Raw genomic sequence first — 23,110 nt, forward strand, 5'->3', positions numbered from 1 at the left:
CACGGTAGTTTCTAGGCTTATTAGATTTAATCATCTTTCCTAACTCCTAGTCAATATTACGCTCATCCCGAACAGATTCAGCTAAATGATCTTATCAATAGTTTCGAAGAGAAGTGACAGAAAGAAGAAGTGTTTTCTGACCGCAGACGTGCTGACGGGTAAAATGCTGAAGCCGGCTATGGATTTAAAAGCCCTCGGTCAATAGCCGGCGGAACGGGCGGCGGAACGCGAGCAGCCTCTGCCCTCTGCAGGACACTCGGGTGGGCGCCGGGGGAATAGTTCGCCTTTGACGACAGGGCCCCGCCGTCGGCGAGCGCTCCCGTCTCGGGTGGACGGGAGGTGACTGGCGCGGATGGGGCCTCGCCCGGCGGGGCAGGCCCGGCGCCGCGGGGATGGACGCCCAGAGCCGGCGGCGGGGGCGGCGAGTGCCGCCGCTGCTCGGGGCCGGGCGGCCGCCGGCGGAGACCCCCCCCCCCGGGCTGCTCCGCCGGGGCTTTTTGCCCACCGGACGGGAGAGACTTCTCCGGTCCTCCCCGGCTGGTTGCGGGGAGGCCGGCCGGCTGGGGGGACGTTCCCCCCTGTTCCTTCTCTCTCTCTTTGAAGAGGAAGAAGAGGGGGAAGGCAGCGGCCGTGGGATGCACCTTCTGCGGGTGGATGTCGGGGTGCGCGGCAGTTCCCTGGGCTCCCCCACCCTCGTTCCCGGCAGGGACGGGACTCTCTGTCGTAGATCAGGTGTCGACAACAAAAGCCCTGTTTCCTCGGCTCGCTCCCTCCGACGGAGGCCGAAACTGGAAGGCGGGAGGAGAGTGTGTATCCCGAGGCCCTCGAGTCGCGATGGCCTCCCCCCACGCCCCCCCCCGGGCTCCGCGGGACTGAGAGGCAGCGGTCGGTGCTGCCCGCCCCGGGGAGCTCCCGCCGCCGCCCAGCCCCGCCAGCTCTGCCGGGGGGGCCGGGGCTCGGAAAGAGAGAAGCGGGGGAAGGGGAAATAATCCGGCAAACCCCCCCCAGGTTGCGGGGCAGGCCGGGCCGGTACCTCGGCAGGTGACGCTCTCGGGCCGGGCAACTTGCGAGAGGCCCGACGGGGGCAGAAGCCCCGGTCGCCCCCGGCTCCGCCCCGTCGTTTCTCTCCCTCTTTCTCCCTCGGGTTTTGCTGGCGGGAGCTCGGGGTTCCCCCCCTCCCCGTGACCCCCTACTCCAGTGCCCGGTCCCCCGGGCGCGCTTCTGGCCCGCTCGGGGCCGGGGCGGGACGGGCCCGGCTGCCTGCGCCTTCCCGGCCTCCTGCTCCCGGCCGCCACCCCCAGCCCGGGGCCGCCATCCTCCTCCGGCTGCCCCGCTGGGGGAAGCCCCCCTCCCCCGGCTGCCCGCCCCTGCCCGCCGGGGCGGCCGCAGGCCCCCGAGTTGTCCCAAGGCGCCTCGCTGGGGGTTTGATGGCTCTTCGTGCCGGTGCCGTCGGTGCGGGCTTTCTCCGCGGCGGGAGGCAGAGGACGGGTGACCCGCCCGGGGACGCGAAGCGGCGGCCCCCGGTGGGCGATGGGGCCCGGCGGCGGCGGGGAGAGCGACCACCGGCGGGTGGGCGCGCTGGGCTTAGTCCGGCTTAAACGTCTGGGCTGAGGTAAAGCCCTGGGGAGGGTCGCGCAGACGGGGTGTCCCCCCAGCCCCAGCCCGGGCAGCGTCTTGCGGGGCGGGGGGGGGTGGGAGCAAGGGGGCAAGCTGTCCGCGGCTTCTCGGCGGGTGGACGGGGCAGCGGCGGCCCTTCTGCTGCCTCGAAAACGGCGGCTGGGCGTCGTGGTCTGGCTTGGAAACCGTGGCTCTCCCGCGGCCTCTGCCCCTACGGGGGTCATCCATTTATTTCGTCTTTGGGAAGGGACGGGGGCCCGGGCTGCCGCTCCGGCTTTAATCTCGAGATGGAAAAGATGAAAACCAATTTTTCGGAGTTGCGGGCGCTAAGTCGGTACTTTTGTGCTCGGGGCACGGCCAGGTTGTCGTCGGGGATGTAGGAAGGTGCTGCGAAGAAGGCGAGTTCCACCCTGGCTCGGCCGGGCGGTCGGGGCCCCGGGCGGTACTTGGGGAGCGGGTACTTTTGCGGGGGAAAGGAGCGAGAGCAAAACCAAAGCGTGCGTTAGCGAACTGGTAAAATAAAAAGCAAGAACTCCTTCCCCGGACCCGACTTCTCATCAAATCATAAACCAAACAAGCGGGCCTTTTCGGCAGGCAAGTCCGAGCCGCAGCGCGTGGGTTTCCACGCCGCGGCCGGCCTCAGCCCGTGGCCTGGCCCACGCTCCAAGTCGCTTTCCTCGAACCGCAAATCCCTCCCTGCAACGGCCGCGCGAACACCTCCGAAACTCGGCCAAGCGTCCCGGCCGTGCCGGGCTTTCGCGCAGAGCCCCCGGGGCCGCGGAGGCCGCCCGTGCCGGCGGGGACCCCCTTCCCCTCGCCCCCCCCCTTCCTCCCCCGGCCCCGCAGCCGCCCCCCGCGATGCCCGGGCCTCCCCGCGGGACGCAGGGGTCGGATCCTGCCCTCCCGTCGGCGGGGAAGGGAGAGGGACGGGGCGAGGGCAGCGGCGAAGGAGCGGCCGAAACTCTTCGCCGCGGCGGGGCGGCGGCGGGCGCTGCGCCCTTCCCCGGGGGGGCGGGCGGCCGGGAGCGGGGGCGCCGGGCCCCTTCGCCCCGGGGAGGGGGCGAGTTTGGCCGGTGTCCGCCTGGCCCCCTCCGTGCGCAGGATCAGTCCCCCCGCCGGGGCAGAGCCGCTGCCGGCCCGGGGCAGGCGGGCTGCCTCCCCCCGGGGAGGGCTGCAGGGCGAGGGGGTCGGCGGGCCCGGCCCGGGGGAGCCCACCGCTCCCACGGCGGGGCCGGGGGGGGTGCGGGCCGGCCCGGGGCCGGGCAGCGGGGCCGGCCCGGCTGCGGCTCTCCCGCCGGCCCCGCACCGTCCCGCCCGGGCGGGCTCAGCTGTACCGCTCCGCGGACCCTGCGGGGCGGGGGGGGCGCCCAGGTGTCATCTTTAAGGATTACAAAGAGAGCGGGCCGGTGGGAAGTTGGCGCCCCGTGTTTCTTCCCCTCCTCCTCGCAGGGCGGTAAATCCTGGCCGGAAAACCCGGGCAGAGGCAGCTCGTCAAAGGGCCGGCGAGACCGCTCTCCCCCTCCTCTTCCTCCTCCTCCTCCCCCACCTCCTCCTCTTCCTCCTCCTCCTCCTCCTCCTCCTCCTCTTCCTCCTCCTCCTCGTCCCCGTCCCGTCCCGTCCCCTCCCGTCCCGGGAGTTGTGAGAGGCGCTCGTCTAAAAGTTAGGACTTGTTTTTAGCCAGCCTGACTCATTCATTAATTCCCTTTCCCTCCTCGATTCATTCATGTCTACAGTCATTCATTGCCAAGTCCATGGAGGCATCAGCTCCTTGGTCAGTAGGGGAGACGTACAAACAAGGATGGTGCTATTTATTTCCCTCTGCCTGTGGATTTCTAAGACGTTCAAGCAGGCACAATCATTAAACTAATTTGTATTTGATTGTTTGGGCGGACGGGGGTGAATTTTATTGCACTAAGCATTCAAGCACGCACGCATCGCTGATTACCAGTATACATTAAATAAAGTTGTTTGTACACATTGTCTTACCACATATAGGCAGTCTTATTATTCTAATTACTCTAATTAGTGCATTGAAATGTTTTCTACTTGATTTGAGGAGACAGTGATTAGTTCTATTACTTCTTTTAACTCTTATTTCATGGAAAACTGTTGATGCATGTTCCAATTACCTTGTTTTTCTCTTTAATATAGCGCGGGCCCAAAATATGATGAAATGATACTGTTGGCGGGTAGAAAGATTCATCTGTTTTCCCCTTTTAAAAGAGCTTCCATTTTTTATAGACCCCCCCCGCCAGACAGATACTCCCCCCCTCCCAAAGCGTTCACAAATGATTATTTCTAGTCAAAGCAGCACGTTTCTTCTTTACAATTTCTTCTGCTAGTGCTTTGGTACTTTATGGTTGTAGCATTTACCATTTTTTTCTTTCCCTCTCAAAAAAGGGGAGTCTGAGGTTTATTTGATGCGAATCTTTTCCGTAAGTTTTAAATTAAGGTTACTATTAATTGATAAGATCAGTTCATCAAACATGTTACTTCGATAGGGAATTGTAATTAAAACCTTAATCCCGTTTGGGACTTACTTTTTTCCTTCAACACTTTCTTGAGGGATTTTTTTTCCTTTTTCCGTGGCTGATGCCGTTTGAAGCACGGCGGAGGTACGAAGCGGAGCCCAGACCCCACCGGAGCGGGGAGGTTATTTCGCTATCAAAATACCCGTCTCCACTATGGAGCCAATAGCGGGGTTTGTGTCGAGTTCGGGGATGTGTGTGTGTGTTTGCCTTTTGTGTTGATGTGCCGGCCACTTCAACCCCGCCGGTGACAAAGCCGGCGGCGGGGACGGAATCTCGCCGTCCTCTCACGGTACAGACGGGCAGACTGGCTACTTCTCGGTCATAAAAACACCGCTTTTATTCTTGGGGTCTCCCCCCTCCTCTTCCCGCTGGTTTGTTAAATAAATACCAACGGGAGGGGGCGGGGGTGGGGAAATACCACCCCCCCAGCCCCCCCCAAAAAAAGGGGGGGGGGGGACGCAAACCGTCCCGTAAATTCTTAGAAGTCCAGGTCTGGAGGGAAATCTGTGGAGTTACATGGGTAAATACTGGGCCTAGGCTGCTTATACTTTTAATATTTAAACTGGGATTATAGGGGATCTACAGACGCCTTCCTAACCTTTGCCAATTGCCTCTGCAAGGAGAAATCCCGCAAGACGCACAAAGGGGGCGAGACGGCTTTTCCCCGTCGCCTCTGACAAACGATTCCGCCGCTGAGGCTGCCCGGGGAACCGGTTTCCCCCCAGGGTCGAGGTGGTGGGGAGAAGCGGGGGGGGGGACACAGGGACACGGGAGCGGGACAGCGGTCAGGTTTGGGGAGGAGGGGGGGTCGTGGGGGTCTTGGGGGGCGTCCAGGGAAGGCGCTACTGGACCCCGGCTCCGGTCCCCCCGGCCCCGGTCCCGGCCCCGGCCCCCCCATCCGGGGGGGCCGGGGCCGGGACCGGGGCCGGGGGGGCCGGAGCCGGCGCGTGGAGTGCGGGCGCCCCCTAGCGGCCTCCGTGTCGGCTAACCGGACAAACCCACGCCTGTTCCTGCGTGGGCCGGGGGGGGGGATGGCTTTCCTGGCGCTGCCCTCCGAGTTTGCTGCGGGGTCTAAGCGCAGCGCCAGGTATCCCGCAGCCCCCCGGGGGGGCCGATCCTCCCTCCAGCCGCGCATCCCCCCGGGGATGCATCCCTGCACACCTCTGCCTTCCCCACCCGGCCCCCTTCTTCTGGGGGGGGGGGGGGTGTGTGTCTCAAATCCCACCGCTTCACCAAATGGCTTCTGTTCTTGCTGATGTCAAACCATCCCAGACGCCAGACCATCACCTCCGGAAAACCTCCCCCGAAAACCCTTCCCCTTGGGGTGAAACCTCCATTTCCCAGGAACAGAGAACCAGAGACGGCCCTGGTCTCCCGCGGGGCCCTTTGGCGGTGGCTGGGTGCTCTCTCTTTTCACCCACCACCACGACACCCTCCCCAAGCCGCCCAACGGCTGCCAGGGGTTCGGCTCCTCACAGACCCCAGCAGCAGCACTGGCTGGGAAGACCGTACAGGTTTACATCTTGGGTTTGTTTCAGTGCTACCGGTTTCGTAACTACCGCTTGCCACGCTGTGTAAGTAGTGGTGGAAATGTTAAAATATTGTGAATATCAAGAACCCAAGCCATTCCGACATTCAGCTACAGCAGACTTCAGTGCACTGAAAACCGATAAGTGACATATCATGATCTCAGAGTCTCTTGCTAACTCAACAAGAAAATTGAGCTAAAACAAACAAAAAAACCAAGAAAGATTAAGTTTTAGAAAGAAATGAGCGTACTGCACAGAGGTAATCACACTACAGACAGCCAATACTGTAGCACTAAGCAGACATGGGAGAAAATAACCTGTTTGCCAGCTGAACATCAATCGTGGACCTGTTCAGATAACAAAAATAAGATGCTATGCATACAGCTGGAACTGGAAAGGTAAGCAGTGGCTACACCTTCCACTGCAGACCAAGCCTGTGTCAGTCCTCGCTGTGGAGATAGATCTGTTCGCAGTGGGCAGAAAGCCATGATGAAGGTTCGGCCTCTAAAGGGAAAAGCTGGCTTTGTTTCAGGGACCTTTCCTAAACTGGCAGATAAGTAAGGATTGATTTATTTGCTAATAGGTCTGGGGAGCTGGATAACATTGACCTTTTGCATACTAATTTTGCTGAACACCCTCAGTGTATAAATCATATCCCAAACCAGACAGCTTTAATTTGGGGTGGAATCTAGGCCCTTAACTTAAGCAGTCCCTTACTAAAATTATGCCTGTGTGGCCCTTTGAATTGGGCAAGAAAGAGGATGGACGACCCAGCCTGCCCACATGCCTCGTGTAGCCGACTAAGGGCGGGAGGTTTTTCGGGGGACCTGCCGAGGGACAGCCGGTCCATTCAGCTTCAGCGCTGCCACCTCTCCAGCTGACCGCTCAGAAACGCAAGCCCACCCGCAGCAGGGGCTAGGCCACTTTAAGTTACGTATCTATAGGGGTAGGTTAGATTTCACTTCCCTTCCCGCTGGCTCGACCCACAAGGCTGAAATCGATCTCCCTCCTCCCTGCCCGGGCCAGCACCGTGACTCTTGCACTCCTGCCACTACATCTCCAGGGAAAGGGCGGGGGGGGGTCACCCACAGGACCAACCCATAACCCAGCGCCTAAGCCTCAGCTGCACCTCCAGCTCCCCTTGGCCTGAATCCAAGGCTTCCCACATCCTAGTGATGCTTTTACCACCAGACCTGGACCCAGGTCAAATCAGGTTAGCTGCAGTAGGTGTTCAGCACCTACTAGTCCTAAACACACAGCCTAAACGCACGGCCACAGGCTGTTACAGGCCGTGGGAAGCCCTGTCGTTTAGAGGTCCCAAACGCTTTCTATTTAAGATCACATTCAGCAGTCTCCAGAGAGACTGGGGTAAGAAGAACGCGCTGTGCAGTTTGCAGGAGTCCTTCGAGGCAGCGGCTGTGACAGCGGCGAGTGCTGTAAAACACGAGTAACAGCTTCACAGAAATGCCACAATCCCAACCTGTTACCCAATACAGAAGAACATCCCAAGTGAATACAGCCCATTTTCTCATTTCTGTTAGCTTTGAGACAAAACACAGCATTGCTATTTCTCAACGAGAGGGAATGGCCTCTCTGCCTTCCCTGGACAGATCCTGCTGTTCTGTGCGAGCGGGGCCATCACAGGTACTAACCGTGTGGCAGATGGAAAGATGCGAGCTGGTGTTCCCTCACTCTTCCAAATTTAAACTCATCATCTGTAGGAGACTGCTGGGAAAAAGTTTTTTTGTAAGGGGACAGTGTTGTTCTGAGGAAAAAGATATGCTAGGGAACAAGGTAGTTGTCATGGTTTAACCCCAGCTGGCAACTAAGCCCCACACAGCCGCTTGCTCACCTCCCTCACAGTGGGATGGGGAGAGAATCAGAAGGGTAAAAGTGAGAAAACTCATGGGTTGAGATAAAGACAGTTTAATATGGAAAGCAAAAGCTGCACGCACAAGCAAAGCATAACAGGGAATCCATTCCCCACTTCCCATGGGCAGGCAGGTGTTCAGCCATCTCCAGGACAGCAGGGCTCCAGCGCGTGCAACGGCTACTTGGGAAGACAGACACCATCACTCTTAATGTCCCCCCTTCCCTCTTCTTCCCCAGCTTTACATGCTGAGCATGATGTCCTACGGTCTGGGACATTCCTTGGGTCAGCTGGGGTCGGCTGTCCCGGCTGTGCCCCCTCCCAACTCCTTGTGCCCCCCCAGCCTCCTCGCTGGTGGGGTGGGTGAGAAGCAGCAAAGCCCTTGGCTCTGGGTAAGCGCTGCTCAGCAGCAACGAAAACAGCCCTGTGTTATCAATGCTGTTTTGGTCACAAATCCAGAACATAGCCCCATACTAGCTACTGTGAAGAAAATTAACTCTATCCCACCCAAAACCAGCACAGCAGTATGCCTGCTTTCTTGCAAAGAGGGAAGTGTACATTTTTACTTAGTCTCTTACAGCGTTTAAGGAAAAAAATCTATTTATTAATAAAACTGCACTCAACAATTCCAGATGATACATTGTGGTAACCTTGAAGTATGGTACGATACACGCCACAGATCAACTGCTTGCACAAAGGTGATCCATCTACTGATGCGTGGCACTGAACTCCTCCAGTCCAGAGCCGCAGTTGAATATGGCAGCTCTAGCTGCCAGAGTTCAGGTTCAGATCCTGCCAACTGAAAGATATAAAAACTGCCTAAGGACTGTATAGGTAAGGGAAATGCAAAAAGGTGGGTCGTCACACCACCCCCTCTCAACTGACTTCTTGCTATCAGGTGACAGATAGCACCTGATCATTAGCTGGAGATCATTAATCTCAATCCGTGCCTCCTTTCCAAAGATTTGCCACTTTGAGCAGCGGAGGCACAGATGCAAAAGCCTCTGCACCTTTTGGAGAGCAGCAGAACACCCATGGATCAATACTTCAACTCGAAAGCTGCTGTCATTCTCTGAAAAGACTGAATTATTTAAAAGCATATAAAAAAATACCAGAGCGGCATTGTAGATCTCCAGGTTCGTTCAATACCCACTGTATTTTGCTCTTACAAATCCTTTTTTCTTAGCCAATTCAAAGATAAGGATTTACTTTTGCATAACATTTAAGTTCTCCGTGAATCTCATTAGTATGAGACACAGTAAATATTACCTGATCACACACAGATGGGAAGTGAATTACAAGTTCAGTAACGCGTCCCCAGGACAATCGGCAGGCACAGCACTGACAGCAACACGGTCCAGGGTGCCCACCTGAAGGCTCTGGACCTGCCCACCACTGTTTTTCCCTTACCCAACCACTTAAAAAAGATGAACATCTTATGCTCAACACCACGTAGTGGTTGCAGACCTTCAAAAAAAGATATCTGCTGGAGGAATGAAAGTTACTGCAAAGCATCCTATCAAGTCTGTCAATGCACTGAATGGAAAAAACCAAATATACAAATGCTGAAAATAGCATGTCATCACCTTCAGTGAACTCGATAGTCGGATAATTTGCACACAAACCCTTTGCAATTACTAAACAGAAGTGACTGCAAAAACGCAGTAAAGATTTCTCTAAACAGATTCCACACAGTAAGGTCTCTAAAGTTCATCCCAAAGCACGCTCGTTTTACATATTTTCAAAATGCCCAATTAAGCAGTTTAGCATGCTGACATTTTGCTGTAGTCACTGCAAGGGAACAGCTGCTCCCAGCAGCAGCATCCCGGGAACAGGTGTTGGGAAGCGATAGCAGGCACCAGCCCCGACCATCTCCAGCAGCATCTCCACGCAAGACCGAGAGTGGCTTGCATCAATCACACTCTCCTAGATGTAATGCAACTTCTTAATTCCCATTCCCATTTTCATTAGCTCTGAGCTGCTTTTGATAATTTTTAGCAACGGTTAAAATGACTAATTTAGACAGGTTGCTCTTGATCCTTCTATGAGAGGCCTCCGGTGCTAAATGAACAGCTGCCTACATTGTCATGTTTTCTATTGGATAGCAGTACTAGGAAAAATAAACTAAGCGGATTGCCAATCGCATCTTTCTGTCACGTTCAGCAGAGTTTTTAAATATAGGCTATTTCATGTCTATTATCTTCATTTTTTTTATTTTTTGCCTGTGGGACTTTGTTCAAGCCCTGAGCTTGCAGCCAGTTAACAAGGCCAATTCTAAGCACGATTTATCCTTTTTACAAAAGCACTATGCGGACAGTATCACTGGGCTCCAACCGCACTCGGAGACCCATTGGCCTGAAGTTTGAACTTAAATTTTTTGTGCATTTGCATCCAGAGAGATAGACATGACCTTGTTACAAAAACGCTGCTGCACTTATTTTAACTCCTAAAGATGTTTGGCCATTCAAAACCGCCTGGTCACTGCGTCAGGGCATTTTTATTTCTAGCTCTTCAAAATTGTGAAGGAAAGTGTTATGTTAAAATCTGTTTGTAATAATAAATGCCTGCATTGTATATGATGACATTTGATATTAGCAGTGAATAAACAACTGCAGCATGCATGGCATCCGATCTACAGCGTTCTGTTTAAATTCAATGAAGATTGCCAATTGCATCTTAAAGTAACAGAGACAAGTTAACATTTCTTAACGTTTTCACAGAACACTAAACTTCCCTCCATCCCTCTGGACGTATAATATGTACAACTACGTGAGTACGGAGAACACGTAGCTGCTTTCACTTGCCTCAATAATAATGCACTCCTGCCAAACAATAATGTAATAAAGTGTATTACAGGCTCTCGGGCATTAAAGTCTGGAAATCCTGAAATATTTTGAAATCTGTCTTTATCTGTGTGTTTTTTAAACCATTTGCATGATCAGAAGCACGACACAGAGGAACAGAGACACCTGACAATTTTCAGTTATATGTGTGAATTTTCAATACTGTGAAAGCTGCACTGAGAAACAGGTATCTGTCAAAAACAGGGCAGTCAAAAATGACGTCTGAAACTGTACTTAGCACGTGTCAAAAATCAGCTGTATTTTTTTTTTCCAAGATGCACAGCAGCCGGGTCCAGTCTTGTCCTTATGTTTCCTGATAATAGAAGCACCAGCAGTTGTAAATTGGTGCTAGAAGGTAGTTTTAGCACGTTTGAAACGATACTGTCCTAAGGCAAAGCTGTGCTACAAAGGCACATAAATGAGGCTGAACACTTCTGCAGGTACTGGAGATGAAAAAAGAGTCTTAGGTAAAGTTCTATTGAAATGCAAGCTTACTATTTGTTTTAGTAGGAGCGCTGTCTTGAACAATTAACAGTATCAGGTGAACCTAACAATTAACTCTGTCTAGAAGAAAATGGGCACTCATCAGACCAATATCGATTTGGTAAATAATTCCAAACCAATAAACAAACTTTCTAGACAATTCACCAAAACAGGAGGACAAAGCCTAGCAAAGCAGTTACTTGTTTCCAATCCAGTACTCGGGTTGTTCTGGAGAAGTCGAGCCCAACCGACCACATGTCCCCTTCTGGTTCCCATTTTCAAAGCTGCAGAACTCTGTAAAATCTTTGCTAAATTTAGAGTTTATCGTATTACTTGAGTTCCACAACATCCAAACACAACTACATCACAACCGACGTAATTAAAGGGATTAATACGTTATGGTAACATGACTTGCACTAGAGTAGGAAATTATTCTTGAAAGAAATTCAACAATTATCTTTTTCTTGGTACATTGTAATCTCCATATTCTGCTTCATATCCTGTCTGTCTGTACCCATCTGTTACCTCTTGCTCTGTACCTAGATCACAAATTGTTTCAGGCAGCGAAACATGTATTTTGTGTAATGCACCTAGTTCCATGTGCTTTCACAGGGCTACAGTAAGGTAAACATTAAACAATAACACACTTAAAAATTAGCTCACAAAAAAATTTGTATCTAAAAACATCCAGGGTAGCTTATTTCAAAATGAACACTGATAAAAATATGCTCAAACTGTTCCTCTGAATGCATCATATTTTGTGTTTTATTACACTGTTTTTTAAAATGAATGTACAAAAGGTCAATGAATGTAGACAAATAATTTATTTTTGTTTTATTTATTCATTATTTTATGTACACTTGGTATTTTGCAACACAGTCAAAGGGAAACAAATTAAGTGCAAAGCAAAATAAATATTATAGGTTGAATACATTTTAACACATTTCTGTCATCTCTGAATGAGCAGACACTGACAACTCAGTGAGGACATGAACTTCAACTCCTTTATACTGGCAGCAACAGAATAAAACTGTACAACACAGGATTGTGGCATTTAAAATGATCCAATGTGTCAGAATAAAACCGGTTTAATTTACTAAATAGAAATAATTGGAGTGTAAATATGTAATCAACTTTAAGATAAAAAGAAACTACCTTTAAGTTAGCAATATAAGGCATTGCATGATTTCTCCATAATAAATTAAACAATATACAAACATAGGGCTAACATCTCTGTTTTACGGGTGTTCAAGTAATACCCTTATTACCTTATACCACAAATACACATCAAGTGATATGAGTCAAAGGTATTCAAACGCAGAGGAAAGAAGTATCTGTGCCTGAGCTGTGTCTGCATACGCACAGAGACCTTTGGGTTTACACCAAGAGAGAAGATGCAGTAGTCAAATCTGAACAGAAGTAATACACTAAAAATGTACCTCCCGTTTACTATTGGTCAAGCAAAATATCGACAGAGGAAAAAACCCCTAATTTTGAAATGTAATCAAGTACTTGCGTAAGTATATAAAAAAAAATGCACATGCCTTAGAGGGGAATATTAAAACCAAATATACAGAAGATGCTAAGGTAAACACTGCTAGTATACTGAGGAGCACAAAACGAAAAATGGAGTTAATACTGACTGCATATGACTTACTGAATGACAGCACAAAGAACAGATCTGGGATCTAAGATTGCACATAGAGGCACAGCTCTTGGAATATTGACTCTATTTAGGACTGCAGTGGTGCAATGTAGTGGATGTTAGCTTCACGGGCCCACGTAGCTTGAATCAGGCAACAGTCCTGAAAAACACATTCATGAACTGCTGCCCCCACCTCCCACTTTTGGCTTTACTAACCACTGCCTTCACCATGCTTTAAATATGCTCTCATTAGCCTTTCTAATCTAAACCTTCCAATGTCTGTTGCTCCAAGGACCTTAGTTAGGAAATTTATCGAGGCCAGTTAGGACTTGCATGTTCCCATATGTTCACAGTACCAGTTTATATTTTAGGGCTTGCATCACCATTATGAGGTGAAAACCACCTCGGTTTGGACGTCTTTGCGACACAGTACTGAGGTGAAAGGAGCCTTGGAACACAATCAAGAGTGGCTATCCTTGTTTATGCTAATTTGAATTAAAACATTTGCACAACCTGTATGTTCCCACCTGCTGCTTATTATTCTTTTCACCGAAGTTAAATGCCCTCTTTCTTCTGCTGGCTTTAATACCCAACTTGGGAGGGTAAAAAAACCCAAAACCCGAACAACCTTTAAGCATTCGAGCACTAGAAAACAAAAGGTTTCCTAGTTTTAGCCAAGATATTTCGTAGGGAGCAATCAGATACAGTTCAACCATCAGAGCAAAGAAAGTGGTGGCCTGCGGTGGAAGCAGAAGAAGCCGGGGGCTAAGAGGGAGCACCAAGGGGTAAGCAACCTCTTACTCCAAATCCACACGTGATAGCTAGGGTAGCACGTGTAGTTCAGCAACCTAGTTTCCAGCAGAAGTTTTATGTGGTCTGTGTGGACCTCCGCTTCTCCAGGGGTCAATTCAAGACCTCAGTTTAAGATTGATCTCCTGATCTGAATTACCCTGTGGAAGAGCCCATCTACCCAGAGTGAAGGGACCCTAGGAGACCAGTTTCCTAACTTTAGTACCTACCCTAGATATTTAAAATTAGATGATACAAAATATCCTCCAGCTACAGAAAATGTGCTTAGAGGCAATTATCCCTTTTGTCCTTCTCAACCCGTTATTAAAAAAAAGCGTAACTTGCTTCTGGTGCTTACTGGCATAGCATGCATAGCAGAGCTATTTACAGATAGTGTCCGGAACTGTTCCCTCTACTGCTGCTCTTCCATCTTCTATATAAATTAGTCCCTTTAAAAGGTAACGCTGTAGGAGTTCATTGTAACATTACTCAAACTCCTATTGTTGCGGCAGAAAATGGAGCATACTATTCAATCATAAATACAAGTATTTTGTTGCTGGTTATTTGGGGGGAGGCAGGGAGAGACCTATGATTTTTAAATGAATCCAGGTGCTGGGTTCAGGTATTTAAATTTGAACGCCTGGCGATGCCATTCCTTCTCATCCGCACATAGGAATAAATGTGAGCTGCAAATTTCCCCAGGCAGCTCAGGCACCTCACTTGCAGAGACGAGGCCGGTCTCGGCACAGCCCAGCCCCAGTGCTCAGGAGAGGAATGCAAACACCACAAGATGCTCCAGAGCTGCAGTGGCTCTGTGCTCACTAGGAAGAACCAGAATGAGACCATCACATCAATTCCACTAAGATGGCTCAAGGGACAGCTGGTAATTAGGACTTGTCTGTATGCGGTAGTTAAATCAGAAAGTGCAAGGTCCCCCCGCGAACACAGCAATTCCTAGTTATTTTAGTTCACTAACTATTCCAAAATAACTCCAAGCATAGACTAGCCATTAATTTTCAAATCACAACCAAACCAGCTATTTTTAATTTGTCTCTATTAGTTTCAGAACAGCGTATATGTGCAGAAATCTGTGGCACTGCCCTGAAGAAAATAAATCTAAAGAGACCAATGTCTAATAGAGAGAACCCATCTCCTGATGGTGAGCAGAGGACTGTACTACCCAGCAGCCCCTGAGAATGGTACAACAGTAAATAAATACACAGCAGATGAGAATTCACCACAATTATACACAGTATCTCCCTAAAACGCTCAGACAGTTCAGTGTTTCATAAACTTTGTCCTCTTTTTCACCTGAATTCAAATTTTCATGTTTTGACACTATAAGCGTTAACAGCTATACTCAGTTTCCTAGAGAGTAAGCAGAAACAACGGGCACCTAAACCATGGTAATCCCAATTTATTATAAGATCTATGTAAACAAATACTAAAAATATGCAAACTAAACAGTTCCTAATGTATTACAGACAACTCGGTTTCTAAACAGAAACTATTGTTTCAGTACCTAAGAATAGGGATATTTATCTTAGTCTTTGGTCTAAACTTTCACACTTCAGAATGACAATACTACTCCTGTAAACTAATCATGTGTGTTGTACATTACAGAACCGTATGTCGAAAACTTACCAAAATTTTATTTTAATAAGTCACATTCAGATTTTCCTACTAACCTAAACCAAGAAAAATGTTACCTCTCAAAATAAAGAAAAAAAAGCAAATGAACGGTTGTGACTGTTCTCAACATTGCAGGTTTCTTAAGATAGGTACTATTTCTTTTTCCCCTCCCTACCACCTTCAGACTGAAGCAAACAGAACAGCCAAAGGGCAAGTCTCAGATCACAGAACCACGGCATGGCTGAGGGTGGCAGGGACCTCTGGAGCTCATCTGGTCCAAGCCCCGGCTCAAGCAGGGACACCCAGAGCTGGTTGCCCAGGACCATGTCCAGACAGCTTTTGAGTATCCCCACGGTGGGAGGCTCCACCACCTCTCTGGGCAACCTGTGCCAGTGCTTGGTCACCCTTCCCGTAAAACGTGTCAACTTGTGTTGAGATGGAGTCTCCCGTGTTTCAGCGTGTGCCCATTGCCTCTTGTCCTGTCCGTGGGCATCACTGAGAATCTGGCTCCCATCTTCTTCATTCCACCCCCTCCATCAGGTATTCCTATATGCTGCTAAGATTTCCCCTGAGCCTTCTCTTCTCCAGAGCCTTCTCTTTACCATTTTTACCCCAAACCTGCAGTTTATTTGTCCTCAAAAAAGGACCGATTGCAAAAATCCTAAGTAGTTAAGTCTTAAGCGCATCTGTGTGTGCATGCACAAAATCATTTCAGAGTTTAACAAAAAATGCAGCTGGGTAGCGGTAGGCGAAGAAAAAATATTTTTATGTAGTTCATAAAAATGAAACAATGAGACACTAGGAATTACTGCACAAGCATGTATATGAAAGGTCAATATTAAGAACATCTAAATGGTAAATCTTGACTGAGAAGTATGAGCATGTGAAATTATATGGGAAACTAAATTTCTGGGAAAGATAACAGCTGGTCTAGAACAATGCACTTATGTCTAGAAATAGCTCTGGCCACCCTTTCATGAGCTTCCAGATAAATGTGGATAAGTCCCCTTTGTTGCTGTTCTCAACTTTCTTGACATTTGCATTTCTTCAGTACCCAAGGAAAAAGAGAGAGCTTTCAAATAGTTGAGGGGTTTTTTTATTTGTTTGTTTCTAGAAAAGGGGAACAAAACATGCAAGAGAAAAACTTAACTCCTCACAAAGGATCCCCTTCAATTTAGGATCTCTGTTCCGTGCCTTTTATCGTTCTTAAATGAAAACAAGACAGGGAGAAACCAGAGCTACATAACTCCAACTAAAATAACAGTACTTAAGTCCATTAGCTAAAAAGGAAAATCTCACCACTGCTTGCTATCACTGAGGCTGAATGTTCTTAAAAAGAGGCAACTCTTGCCAAGGCCCTTCTTTGAAGATCGTGAGGATCTGTAACACACAGGACTCATGCCTCAGCCCTTGCTAATGTTAATTATCACAACCTGTCCCATGCCTGGTAATATTTACTAAAGAGCCCTTCTTGGATTTCATTATCAAGTCAGAAATCTAAAATCACAGAAATCGTCATCTCAGTGAAGGACAAATGACTTCATTTGGGAAAAACGTTGACTGTGTCCACCACAGCATATACAGATGCATTAAACCAGGAATTCCTAGCCTAGTAATTTCAAAAGCTACAATTTATGGAATCATTGCAAAAGAGTAATAATGAACATGTAAATCAATATATAAAGTCACCCCCATACTCCATATAATAAAATGCTACATTTTATCTAGTTTTTGTAAATTTAGTAGTTCTGCAGATGTGACGTGGGAAACTTATCCCATGAGATGCAATAAGTACACACAGTAAGAACCAGGACTAAACACACAATTTTTGCAAGAGCACAGTGGGTAACATTTCTGATGACAGGAGAGCAGTTAAACTAGTCATAGTCTTAATTATAGCAACATGAAAGATTATCAAAATAGCTGCAATACATTAATTACGTTTGCCCATTAATTTCATGCATTAACAGAACTATACATATAGCCAGTTAGGTACATCAGATTTCAGAACAGGGAAGAGGGATGCATTGCCCCCCCGCTCCCCCTCCCAAACTCACCAGACATACCACAGGCATTGGCAACGACTCAGGGGCAGAAGTAGATCCTGGCATTTAAAACACTGACTTTTCAAGTTGCCAGCATCTCTTTAATTTGCTTCTTTCTACATAGATTTTGGAGGGTTTTGAGGTTTGGGGATGGACCTTGTTCTGGTCTTGTTTTTTCCTATTCCAAGACAAGTAGTACAGCACTGGATGGAATTTATCTCAGTTTAGTATTCTAAAGCCAAGTATCTAACCTGAGCTAAATCACAGCTTCCACAGTCTCCAGAGAGGCTCTCCAGAACATGATTCATTCTACTTTCCTTAAATATCTATCTTAGGAGGAGATTAATAGCTCTCTAGAGGTGCCCAGATTCCTCCCTTAAACTAGATGTCTAACTTTCAGAGAGCTAACATTCAGTGAGATGAATTCCACTCACTGTGTACCACAATTACTGGACATCTTATACCTGGAAAAGTTGGCATGAGAGCTCCAAGGAAAGAATCAGGCAGTAAATACAAGGGTCTTCCTGGGTTTTTTTTTTGGTCTGAAATTTGGACCTCCAAGTACATGGGGATTAATAAGGTCCAAACTCCTATGCAAAACTGTTCTTCCATATAAATCCTGCTCACTAATGTATTTAATCATGTGCATGATTTAAACAACAGAAACCCCATTCACTTCCATAGAGCTATCTAGCCAGACAGCTCAGAATTATGAATACAAGCAAGTACACTATTGAATTGAAGCCTTCGAGTTGGGAAGATGCTTTAAATGGTAAAATTATCATACTAATTTTTAAAATGACCAAAAGAATGATGTATCGACCTACATGCCATGCCACACCAATTTCATACAGGTAGTACTGAAGCTCCCCTTTAGCTTAAGAGCAGGAGCACTTCAGAGCAAGCCTCTTTTTTTTGGACATGATAGCAATGTTTTTTTAATATCTGTTGCCAAAGCACATCTTTTACAATGCTTCAGACAGACAGACAAGATCAAAGGATGAGATAAAAAAATGGAAAATCCTTAAAAGCAGAATTTAGACAACATGACTGAGGGACAGTCTAGTGTTGGAGATGACGACCCAATTCCAGAATAATTAAATTCCTCCAACTGAGGAACTGCTATCATTCATTTTGGATTAATGAAACTAGAGTAAGTTTCCCTCTATATGACTGCTTCACAAGGAGACAGTCCACAGTAGTTATCGGACTTTGCATTCACACTCTACCATACCCTGTAATACCTTTCACGTTTAGACAAACCAAAAGGCACTTTGGCAAAGCGACACAGGAAATCCAGCACACCTCCTGTCCAGGCTTTTCCTGCTGCACGGGTGGAGAGGAACTCAGTCTCCAGGTACAGTAAAGCAACAGTTGAAAACAGAACTGCTATGGAACATCTTTTGCTATTACATTCACCTCACAAAAGTAATTCCTACATGAAAAACTTTGAGATTTATACATATATGTATAAGTATGTACACACATACAAAAAATTTTCATAGATACACACAAACATATGTGTGTATATATAAATTATACATACATATGTATAAATAGATATACACACGTAAGTGTAAAATAGCAGAACTAAAAGGACAGTGATCTATTCTTGCTTCTTTGTGACGTATAAGGAAGGTCTAAAAAAGCATGTTGTTTTCTTTATCCTGGAAATATTAGACATGTCGAGTCTGCTCTATCCTCTCTTTGCTGGAAGACTTCTTGGATGTAGAAAGCCATAGCTAAAAGAGCTTCTGACCCACTGATTGAGGATTGAAGTCTACAACTATAGATGGAAGTCTTTCCCAATTATTTCTCAGCTATTTGAATTAATTATGTGTTAGCAACAGCTAAGTTTTAAATAGTCCAAATAAAAAGTAGACTTCCATTTATCTTTCAAGGGACAATAGAGAATTCCTGACAAAAACAATTTCAAACAGAAGGCACAGCATAAGAAAAAAAAAAATGCTTTACTATGAACAAAATGTCAATTTAAACCTCCTTTATACTACCCTAAAAAGCAATAGAGAATGAAATCCTTTACACAGACATGATTACAAAAACACTTATTTGATTCACAGATGCTGTGGAAGTGAAACTGTATTATTTACCAAGTTTACCAGTTTGAAGGCACAATGGCTATCACTTCATCCACATCCCATTCTATTTACAGAATCTGTAATCTGTATCTAAACAAACAAGAAGGATCTCTAAGAAAAAAAGGAGATAAACACAGATGCACCCTGAGAAGTGAAATTTCACAACAAAGACATTTGTTTTGAAACACTGTTCTTTGTAAACTCCCATTATCTGAACCTGTGTTCTCCTATAACTAGAACAATAATGTTTAATACTCAATTACAATGAAAAATATTACTTGTAGATAAAAAAGTCAGAAGTTAAGTTCCCAGAAAAATAGATCAACCCAAACCTGATTGAAAGAAATGAGGTCTCACACAGAATCACACCAAAGCTGACATCTGTCAGTGTGGAAAAAAAAAAAAAAAAAAAAGTAAATCAATCTGAAGATCTCTGACAATGTCCAGTTTTCTGGGGAAAGAAAAAAAAAGGAATGGCATAATCTAGTTGGAAATCCCATAGTGCCATCTGTGTGGAGGAAAAAATCAAAAAGCCAACTCTGCATGCCCTTCTTTGGATCTGGAATTCCCAAAAGATTCTGTAAAATTTAAAAACCTGAAGAGAAAGGTCTTTCTATAAAATCAGATAAATGTTCTGTAGCTGTTTCATGACATGGTTTATAAAGTATTGGCACCAGCACAAAGAGTTCAAAGTGTTCATTCAGGAGTCACAGAGATCATCAAATCTTTAATGATTCGTAGCAGTCCTCTAGTAGCGGTCGGTTATTTACTGCATAAACTGGTATTCTTTGCCAGTGCTCTTCTTTGCAGTAATGTACTTCGCCAGACAAAATATTTTTCTTCTTATTCCAGTAGGTAATAAGTGCCATCAATACAAGAACAGTGGAACCAATATCAAATGACAGGCTATATTTCATGGTCCATATTCATCAACAATAGCTAAAAGGTAAAATTCTAAACTGAAGCTGTACATAACAACATACAAGAAAAAAAAAAAAAGAGATAAAAACTTCATCCAAGGAAGTGCAAAAGGAAGAAACCTCTAGAATTTGTCCATCAGTGTTAAAAAGAGAGAGTGCAATAGTACTTTGACCCATCACCTCTTGGAAAAACAAAAAACCCCAAACCAAAACAAATACAATACTAAGGTTGGGTGATTATTAAATCACCAAATCATATTGCCCTTGTTTCAAACCTACTATATTTTCATTGCTGTTTTACTGAACAAAGATGTTTGGTTTTACACTTGACAGTAGATTTGATGCCAGTGTAAGGGACAGTTGCTAATGCATTACCGTAAGTTCTATTTTTTATGGTACTCTGCATGATAACCAGATGTATCACAAATCAAGTCTTGACCATGACAGAAATTTGAAAAGAAAATTGCTCTGGAGTTTTCTACACATTACCAGTTACAACACTAAGTACCTGACTCAAACTTTATATCCAATACCAAGAAGCAGATGCCAATTTTCTCTTTTGTTTCTGCTCTAAGTTCAGGTGAAAGGCTCTTGCATTTATCTGTTGTGTCACTTAGGCTGGACTGTAAAACATCACTACATCTATTTCAGGTGGAGGAAGGAAGAAAAAACGTATCAGGCAGAATTCATTGCCAAAAAACCCAAAGACGACAAAGTGTCTTTTCAATCCATTCTTATACAAGCTTAAACAGGTTTTCAAACAACTGATTATAGGCCAGATCATAAGATCTCATGTTGCAGGCCAAACTAGAATGCTACAGTATCTGTGTATGTATATACAAATAGATCTGTATACATCTATATATACACACACAAACACATATACATAAAGAGGAAGCACCCGTCTCTTTCTTACTGCTAAATATTGAACTTCTGCTTTCACCTGGATATTAACATAGCTTATTTTGTGTAAGACCCTATAAAGGGACATCTAAGAAGACACTATTAATTTTCTTCTCATTAAAGCCACACATATGGCTGGTATTTAAAAACATGCAGTGCCACCAATTAACACAGAGTAAAACAATTCTTAGGTACAATATCGACTCTTTAAGAAATGCATAATATATTTAAACGTATTTTACCCATTTGTGTAGATAATGAATACTTTCCACTATTTCATAGGGGATTTATATTCTTCTCAAAAAAAGTCAGCACAAATTCACAGGAAACAACTCTGTCAAACAAATTCCACAGCAGCATATGTAGGGAGTCACTGGGTGAAACTCTTTTTTATGAACACATTAGGGAAGTTGGCATTCAGTTCTAGGACAACTCTATTATCAATCTGTGAACAGAAGGACACATCGAGTAAAGAAAGATCTTTACAAGACTCCAGCAATTTTCTTAAAGATGCAGGGCTTACCATCCTCGTCCCTGTTCAAAAAAAGAAAAAAGAAACAAAACAAATTGTAAAGTTACTGAGAATATGATAGCTTTTTTTAAAGCTGCTAATACTGTGTCATGAAAAAATGCTGCTACAACACAATTTTTATTTAGATTATTTCAATTAGATTTCAAATGAAAAGCTTCTCAGAGACAGTGCAAAATTTTCATCTTTAAGAAGCTTATTCTATTTTCTTAACAGTTTAAGTAACTCCATCATTTTCTACTGGGGGGCAACTTTACCACTTCAGGGGAATCTCTAACTACAGAAGCCAAGTACCCAAAGCCACAAGACCTCCCAGTGACCAGATGCTGGGCTTTGGCAGCAAGCAACACAGCACGCGACACTCACGCTCTCATGACTTCTGCTGACTGCGCTGACCGGCACAGCACACCAACTACTGTGGGCTACTCCAATTCCAAACACATCAGCAGGGCTTCTAGGACTCTAGAGCGAGTGGGTATTACGCACACGCAGGGGCAGTTGGTCAAGAGACTAGGAATCATACCTATATATGCGCTAACTGTAACAGAAAACACACTGTTTACCTCTGCTGAAAACGTGACCACAGTGACTGAACTCCCAAGCATCACACAGCGTCAGATCAAGCATGGGATTTGGTCAGAAATCAAATAAATAGGTGTTTATAAGCACGCGTCCACACACCCACTATAGGTGATGGAAATCTAGTCAGTACAGTCAATGGTGCACAGCACATGATTCAGCTGACCGGGCACTGGGGTATGATTCAGTTGCCCGAAGTGCCTAGAGCCCCTTGGGGTTCCTTACACCGTGTAGGACATCCACACGGAGCTGGCGGACAAGACACTGGACCCCGAGGAGGAGAGCCATGTCTTACTGGAACGGCTGGAAGCCAGGCAGGTTACTCTGGGCAAGTGAACCAAGCCTGGATGTCTCCAGTGGGCTAAACGGCTCATCAGGCTCTCCCGGCTCTAAAAGGAGTTTATGCATCCAACATGACATCTAACACCTGCTGGTAGACACATCAAATTATACGGCTCCGTCTTGAGCTGAATTGCACCCCAAAAAGCCATCTAGCCCAGGAACTTGTCTATGGCCATGGCCAATAATGCTTACACAAAAAAAAAAAAAAAAAAAGGCAAGAGCAGATTTTTAAAGCAGCTTTTCACTGGTGGATCTTCAACTACCAAAAATTATCAGTTTAAGGATTTCTGAAGCTACCTTTCATGACTGCTACTACTTATCTGAACTTCTTTGCCGCCTTCATACGAGTTCTATGGTTCAACTATATGTTAAAAAAAAATAATAAAAATCAGCCTTAAACCCCCACTGCCTATTAATTGCAACAGCTAAGGCGCAATGAATAACAAAGCAGCAGTGAGAGATCATTCCCAGTTCACTATTTCCACATCATTCATAGTCCTATGGACTTCTGTTCCCTCAAGGCTGTCTGTTTTCCAGACTCTTTTGCATCTCAGATGACCCCTGTTGTCTTGTTTCTGCGCTAGTTTAGTACACTTGAAATTAGATGACCAGAACTATACAGTGCACTGAGCACAAAGTAACTGTATAATGAAGTCTTACAGTGTTTTCTCCAGTTCTTTCCTAAGAAATCCTAACCTTCTCTTTGCCCGCTAAAATGATGCTGAGCAATGAGCTGACGTTTTCCAAAAATTGT

At 46.4% G+C, this 23,110-nt stretch overlaps 2 protein-coding genes across 4 annotated transcripts in view; both read right to left on the reverse strand.

The window, feature by feature from the left end:
* Nucleotides 1-176: 176 nt before the first annotated feature.
* On the reverse strand, nt 177-5,283 carry LOC138689512 (collagen alpha-1(I) chain-like). Its single transcript, XM_069804552.1, has 7 exons — nt 4,747-5,283; nt 4,158-4,278; nt 3,083-3,270; nt 2,278-2,964; nt 1,956-2,077; nt 1,034-1,854; nt 177-718 (listed from the first exon to the last, which is right to left on the reverse strand). Exons 1-7 carry the CDS (start codon nt 5,281-5,283, stop codon nt 177-179), a joined length of 3,018 nt encoding a protein of 1,005 aa, XP_069660653.1.
* A 6,399-nt stretch (nt 5,284-11,682) lies between these two features.
* FBXL4 (F-box and leucine rich repeat protein 4) overlaps nt 11,683-23,110 on the reverse strand; it is a 70,699-nt gene continuing 59,271 nt past the window's right edge. For 2 of the 3 annotated variants that reach the window (XM_069804915.1, XM_069804913.1), the window contains exon 9: nt 11,683-21,440. In XM_069804915.1, coding sequence (XP_069661016.1) covers nt 21,277-21,440 — 164 coding nt within the window. In that variant the 3' untranslated portion in view covers nt 11,683-21,276. The remainder of the gene's footprint in view (nt 21,441-23,110) is intronic. The other variant, XM_069804916.1, reaches the window with a different exon arrangement.

Source organism: Haliaeetus albicilla, chromosome 17 (assembly GCF_947461875.1).
Source record: "Haliaeetus albicilla chromosome 17, bHalAlb1.1, whole genome shotgun sequence".
Lineage (NCBI taxonomy): Eukaryota > Metazoa > Chordata > Aves > Accipitriformes > Accipitridae > Haliaeetus > Haliaeetus albicilla.